This window comes from Myotis davidii, unplaced genomic scaffold (genome assembly GCF_000327345.1).
Source record: "Myotis davidii unplaced genomic scaffold, ASM32734v1 scaffold217, whole genome shotgun sequence".
NCBI lineage: Eukaryota > Metazoa > Chordata > Mammalia > Chiroptera > Vespertilionidae > Myotis > Myotis davidii.
In genome coordinates this window covers 347,393-354,373 of record NW_006290034.1, presented here as the reverse complement: position 1 = coordinate 354,373, position 6,981 = coordinate 347,393, and the positions used below count along the sequence as shown (strand labels likewise).

General features: G+C 59.9%; 1 protein-coding gene across 1 annotated transcript in view; it reads right to left on the bottom strand.

Moving 5' to 3' along the window:
- The window catches only part of GPLD1 (glycosylphosphatidylinositol specific phospholipase D1), a 19,206-nt gene that overhangs the window by 11,317 nt on the left and 908 nt on the right, over nt 1–6,981 (bottom strand). Inside the window, exons 2-9 of the mRNA XM_015563507.1 lie at nt 5,458–5,536; nt 5,142–5,239; nt 4,421–4,531; nt 3,668–3,716; nt 2,292–2,346; nt 720–827; nt 63–216; nt 21–25 (exon numbers count right to left, since the gene is read on the bottom strand). Coding sequence (XP_015418993.1) covers nt 21–25; nt 63–216; nt 720–827; nt 2,292–2,346; nt 3,668–3,716; nt 4,421–4,531; nt 5,142–5,239; nt 5,458–5,536 — 659 coding nt within the window. The remainder of the gene's footprint in view (nt 1–20; nt 26–62; nt 217–719; nt 828–2,291; nt 2,347–3,667; nt 3,717–4,420; nt 4,532–5,141; nt 5,240–5,457; nt 5,537–6,981) is intronic.

The following is a 6,981-nucleotide window of genomic DNA, read 5'->3' as shown; positions in this document are numbered from 1 at the left end:
CCCAGCAGCCCCAGCGGGACCCCGCCTGCCACTCACGGAGGAGGAGGCGGAGCTCAGGGAGCACAGGTGTGCTCACAGGAACCCGCGAGGCCTGTGGGACGCAGGGGCGGGCATGGGGGAGGACAGGCCGCTCGCTGCCCGGGCCCACAGAGCCTCTCGCGGGGCGGTTCCAGGGAAGGAGGCTGTACCTTGGAGACAGCCAGCACCTCGCCGTACCTGCAACACACAGTGAGCGTGGCCATGAGCTGTGGCCCCACAGAGAGCGAAGCAAATAACGAAGAAAGAGCTGCATCGACTATCGTGTGAGCGCCCAGGGCCAGCTAAATCCACCCACCAACCCTCACTGAAGACACCGAGCCACCAGGACGGACACGGGGCCCCCCAGACAGACACGGGGCCCCCCCAGACAGACACAGGGTTCCCCAGACGGACACAGGCCTCCCAGACAGACACAGGGTTCCCCAGACGGACACAGGGCCCCCCAGACGGACACAGCACCCCCCAGACGGACACAGGGCCACCAGGACAGACACGGGGCCCCCCGGACGGACACAGGGCCCCCCAGACAGACACAGGGTTCCCTAGACGGACACAGGGCCCCCCAGGCGGACACAGGGCCCCCCGGATGGACACAGGGCCTCCAGGACAGACACAGAGCCACCAGGACGTGGGCCAGGATTCGGCGACACGCTCCTGTGCGATTCTCCGGCCGCACTTACATCTCCAAGAACTGAAGGTAGGTGCACTCCACGATGACGTGCTTGGTGATGACGTCCTTGCCGTAGAGCTCCCTGTAGATGCCCAGCAGGTCCTCGACGGGCACGTACCTGGGGGAGCGGCAGGGTCAGGGCCGAGTGTGGACTCGGAAGGTGAAGATGATAGCAGAGGTGACGCCACCTGCCCGCCACCCCTCGCCTGCCGTGCGGGGCCACCAGAGGGCCTGCAGGGTGGTGCCTGGTCCCAGGCATGTCGGCGGCCGCTGTCGGTCCCTCCACTCACAGGGCCCGGCCCAGAGTCGCGGAGCAGGCACCGGAGCCGTCACCTAACACGTCTGAGGCACAACCCGGAGGGAGGCTCCCGGGTGCGCGGGTGTTTGGTTTTGTGGGTCCAGAGTCCCAGGAGCAGGGCAGCCTTTTCACTCTTTTCAGTTGAAATGGTCTCACGATCATTGTTGTAAGACAATGGCTGCCACCCGACCCCCTGCTCCCCGGCCCGTGAGGAGGGGGGAGAACTGGGTCGGGTCACAGACACGAGCTGTTTCCGGGGGGACCGGCAGCGCCTCCGCTCTGTGCTGGGCGCCCCTCCGCTTCCTCCCCGAGGCCCTCGCTCTCCAGGCGTCAGTGTCTGAGAAAGAATCTGTTGGGGCCCAGTTTCTATTTTTACAAGAACCCAGGATGGTCCTTCCAATAAAAATAGCCTAAAAGACTAGGTTTTTGTTGAAAATAACAAAAATACTTTCTTGTGTCAATCACCAGGCAAGTAAGAAAGTGAAAACTTTCCAAAGCCCCAAACCAATGGACACGGAGAGGCGGCAGTGCGGTGCGGACGCCTGTGTCCCCCTCTCCCTGGGCGCCGCGGGCCTGAGTGACTCGCTGGTTCTGGCGCCCTCAGTTCTGAGGCAGCTGGACCAGGGACAGGGCGGGCACTGCCGGGACATCTGCCATGCCCCCCCGACCCCCCGCCCGGGGCCTCCCTTCTCTTCGGTCTGCAGGCGTCCGCCCCACCCAGCCTCCCGCCTCAGGGGCTGGGACTGGGGACAGACTCCGCCACCTCCGACAGCTTCGTAAACATTCAGAGAAAAAAGCCGTGCGACAGGGCGTGGCTGCAGCGGCACCCGGTCAGGCCACGGGGGCAACAGCGCTACGGGCGATGGAGGCCACGGCTTCGTGACCCAGGCTCCGCGTGCCAGGCAGGTGCCAGGTTTTGAAACCTGAATGCTCCTAACGACGTCCGTTCAAGCACGTGGGCAGCAAAAGGGCAGGAGGGACGAAACCACCACAGGGGGATTCCCAGCCGCCCCCTCGGGGACCGCGAGGCCCCGGTTAAAAGGAAACGGTGGCTCCTTCCGGCCGCGCACCGGGCGCCTGCCGCTCAGGGAACGCGCCCTCTCTCCTCTCCGCTGCGGCCTCAGACCCGTGAGGAGCCCGCTGGGCCGTCCGTGCCGTCTAGTCCGCAGCTCTGCTTTCTGCATCCGCACGGCACAGGCCCGAGGATGGGGAGCTCCGCCTCCCGGACAGGGTCGCGCCCCGTAGACGCGTGTGGACGGGCCTGTCTGTCGCTCCCGCTCTCACCAGTGCCGCGCGAGGTAATTAAAGTTGAACTCGAACTGGCTCAGCACGTCTCCGCCTGCGGGAGCAAAACACGACATGGTCAGAGACCCCGGGAGCAGCGCTGCCCACAGGTTCCCACAACCCGAACTGTGACGTGAGGAGCCCGCTGGACGCGTCTGCTCAGCCGTTACACGCGTCTGCTCAGCCATTACACGCTTTTGTTTGTTGTTTTAGGTGTAGGCGAAGAAGGGAGAGAGATAGAGAGCTAGAAACATTGATGAGAGAGAAACATGGATCAGCTGCCTCCTGCATACCCCCTACTGGGGATGTGCCCACAACCAAGGTACATGCCCTTGACCGGCATCAAACCTGGGACCCTTCAGTCCACAGGCTGACGCTCTATTCACTGAGCCAAACCAGTCAGGGCTATGGAATTTGATCTTTTAAAATCTTAGCGAGTGAAGCATGAATTGAGGGGAAAGTGACCCTGTAACCAAAGTGCCTTTTGCGCTAAGGAAAGACAGGCCGCGACGTTCCTTCAGACGCCACCGCTCACATCGGTTGGATATTTACAGGTGATTGCCTACAGAGAAGGGACGGCTACCGACTAAGAGCTTGTGCGTTAGCAGACACGAGGCCACGAACGTCCATCTGCTATAAAAGAAAAGTGTTTCTAAAGCTATAACGCAAGTCAATAAAATGTGATTTTTTTTCTTCAAAAAATACACATGTTCACAACTGCTCGGAAGTGCATGGCTGTTAAACGAGGTGTGCCCATGCGCTGGGTGAACCACAACATGAAAGCAGAAAGCAGTCAGTATGTGCTGCTGGCAAGATATGACAAAAACGACACACACACACACACACACACAGCCCGGCTGGCGTGGCTCAGTGGTTGGGTGTCCACCTATGAGCCAGGAGGTCAGGGTTTCGATTCCCGGTCAGGGCACAGGCCCGGGTTGCGGGCTCAATCCCCAGTGGGGGGTGTGCAGGAGGCAGTCGATCCATGATTCTCTCTCATCATTGATGTTTCTAACTCTCTCTTCCTCTCTGAAATCAATAAAAACGTACTTATTTTTTAATTTTAAAAAAAATATATTTTATTGATTTTTTACCAAGAGGAAGGGAGAGGGATAGAGAGCTAGAACCATTGATGAGAGAGAAACATCGATCAGCTGCCTCCTGCACACCTCCCACTGGGGATGTGCCCGCAACCACAGTACATGCCCTTGACCAGAATCGAACCTGGGACCCTTCAGTCCACAGGCCGACGCTCTATCCATTGAGCCAAACCAGTCAGGGCAATAAAAACATATTTAAAAATACACTTTTAAATAGTGGCTTCATTACACATGAAATCTACCGCAGAAGGAACTTTGGCAAGTGAGAAAACGTACCAAAATCTCCAGCCGGGTGCGCCTCGGAGTAGGAGCCGTGAAAGTCCATCTGAGGGGCAGAGAACCATCGTCTCAGGCATCGCCCAGCAGCCGCCCCTTCCCCGCAAGCGGACGGGCGGCCCCGAGGGTGCGGGCGGGCGGCTCAGGGTCCAGGGAAGCACTTGGCTTTCCTACTTATTCCCATTCATCTGCTGGAGGAGTCACACTGGCCACTGAGCTGCCAGATGAAGCTGCGGGGATGCATACGCCTGTCCGCCAGCCACACGTCTCCCCGAGTCCTCACCCGCCTCACAGAACCCTGTCCGCACTGACGGACGGGGCTCCGGAGGCCGAGGCCCCGGGTGAGACCACAGTGCCCCCTGGGAAATGGCATTTCCACTCAGGAAACTGAACAGGAAGAAAAGCCCAAAATAACCGGCCGGCGAGGCTCCGGGGGGGGCATCGACCTAGGCACCAGGAGGTCACGGTCTGATTCCCGGTCAGGGCACAGGCCCGGGTTCGGGGCTCCATCCCCAGTGGGGGGCGTGCAGGAGGCAGCGATGCATGACTCTCTCTCATTGATGTCTCTCTCTCCCTCTCCCTTCCTCTCTGAAATCAGCACAAATACATTTTTTAAAAAGAGGAAACCTACTAACTGCGCTTTGGGCAGGAAGCCTATTCCCGCGACGTGAGCGCCCGGACGTGTCCCTCTCCCTGGGGGGCCCCTCTGACCTCGGCGGCGGGTCCCCGGGAAGGCTGACGGGCGGCACTCACGGCGGCCATGGTCCGCAGGAAGCCCTGCTCGATGCCCAGGCTGTGCCAGCTGACGTCGGCCACCATGTGCGACGTGACGCCGAGCAGGAAGGCCACCAGCTTCTCCGCGTCCTGCCCGCAAACACACCGCCTGAGCCCGGGCTCGTCCGCGACCCCCGGGGGGCGTCTTAATAAGTGTGAACTCCAGGGGGTCAGTGGGGGGAGGGGGACATACTTTCAACAATAAAGGTTTACATAGAAATAAAAATAAATGTGAATTCGTTTCCGTTACTGACGCTTAACGGAAAATCCGTGTCTAGCCCTGGCCGTTGTGGCTCAGTGGGGAGCGCATCGGCCCACGGACTGAAGGGTCCCGGGTTCGATTCTGGTCGAGGGCACGTACCTTGGTTGCAGGTGCCCCGACCCTGGTCGGGTGTGTGCAGGAGGCAACCGGTGATGTGTCTGTCTCTCCCTCTCCCTCCTACTCTCTAAAAACCAATGGGAGATATCCTCAGTGAGGATTAACAACAAAATCCGTGTCTAGTTACCAAACCCACGGAGGACCTGTGCCGTGTTTCAGGTGCTTCCCGATGACTTAGTGTCGGAGCAAAGCGACCCCGTGACCTGCCCCAAACCCTCAAAATAATTTCACGTGTGAACCAGCGCCTGCCGGGCCCCGGTGCTGTGCTTGGCGTTGAGGGCAGAGCGGGGTGGGGGCGAGGAGGCAAGGATGAGGGCCCACCTTCTCCCAGGGCGGGGGGTAGTGCTCCCGGATGTAGTGGACGCTGGCGTTGAGGAAGGGGGTCCAGTGGGTGCTCTCGGACACCTCGTGAAAGCGCCCTGACAGACAGAGCCAGGGCTCAGGACCTGCCTGGAGCAGCAGGGGGCCCCCTCCCCCACCCCCCCGCATCATCTCCCTCCACCTGCCCTCCAAGCCTTTGGGCGCTCCTGTGGGCCCCAAGGAAGAGGGGAAGGGCAAGGGACCCCAGCTCACGGGACACAACTCTGAACTCAGCCCAGGGCAGGTGGGAGACGGGGTGGGGGAGGGGAGGGCTCACCTCTCTGGCAGATGCCCGGGTAGAAGGCGTCGGGAAACACGGCCCCGGCCTGGTACGCGTCCTGGTGCTCGAGCAGCAGCTGGGGGCGAAGCAGAGGTCAGGGCAGGGTCCGCAGATGGAGGCGGGACCGGGTGGAGGGAAAATGAAGTTCACGTGGAGGCCAGCGCGACTCCCCAGCCTGCAGAGCCCGGCTCTCGCCTGCGGACACAGCCTCCTGGAGCCCATTCCCGAGGGAACGGCACCCCTCATCCCGTCCCCCGGAGCGGGCTTGCCCCCGGCTCCCCCGGGACTGGTGTGCGAGGCGCTCAGGCCGCAGTGACAGTCAGTGACGCGGGAACAGCAGAGTCGGCCTGGCTGTCCGCCCGCGCGGCCTATGCTGCAGGGGAAGGCTGTGCCATGGGCTGCGGGAGGGGTCAGGACACCTGCTTCCCTTTTAAAAAAAAGTACTTTTTATTGACTTCAGAGAGGAAGGGAGAGGGAGAGGGAGAAACATCAGTGATGAGGGAGAATCATGGACCCGCTGCCTCCTGCACGGCCCCCACTGGGGATCGAGCCAACAACCCGGGCCCGTGCCCTGACCGGGAATCGAACCCTGACCTCCTGGTTCACAGGTTGATGCTCAACCACTGAGCCTCGCCAGGTGAATGGAAATTTAGGACTAAAAATGCAACCATGGCAACAAAAATGATTACCCCAAATGGTGCACGTCAGCCCTGTGTGCCTGCCCATACGATGCAATGAGAAGAATCTAGCATCGCTTCGATGTGTTACCATGTTTCTGCCAAAATATACCTGCAGCAGAATCTAATGATAGGGAACCAGCAGGCGAAGCTGAAAGTTACTGACTGCCCTTTTCCAAAAAGTCAAGGTCGCTAACGACGAGGGCGGGTCTGTCCCCGGTTGGAGGGTGTCGCTGGGAACCCACACCTGAGCACAGATGTGGCGCGGGTCCTGAAACCCCGGCGGGAGCCTGAGGCCCCGGAGGAGCCGGACGGAGGCCGGGGGTGCGTGCAGCAGTTACTTCAGCGTCGATTTCCTGAATGCGAGGATCACGCTGTGGTCACAGGGCAATGGCCTCGTTTCCGGGAATCACGCCACGAAGAGTTAAAGGGCAATCAGGACCACGTCGGAAAAATCAATGTGCGGAGGGAGGACGGAAAGGCAACTACGAACATGGCCAACAACCGGGGACACCGGGTAAAGGGCACTCGAGAGTGACCTGTCGATTCCAACGGCCATGGGTTTTATGACTTTTCAAAATGAAGAGTAAGACAAGGAACTGGGTGAACACGTGCTGGCGCACTCCGGGGTACAGGAGACACGTGACTGTTAAAACCTATTCCGAAGCCCTCCAGTGACATGGAAACATACCTGCCACATTAAATGCAAAGAGCAAGTTATAAAATAATGTGGAGACTGTCGTCATTTGGGGGGGGGAAAGTACTAATAAATGCAGGAAAACGCCTGGAGACATAAAGCAAAATGCCAGCGTTGTCATCGGAGGGTTCCTTTGCTGCAGGGAGT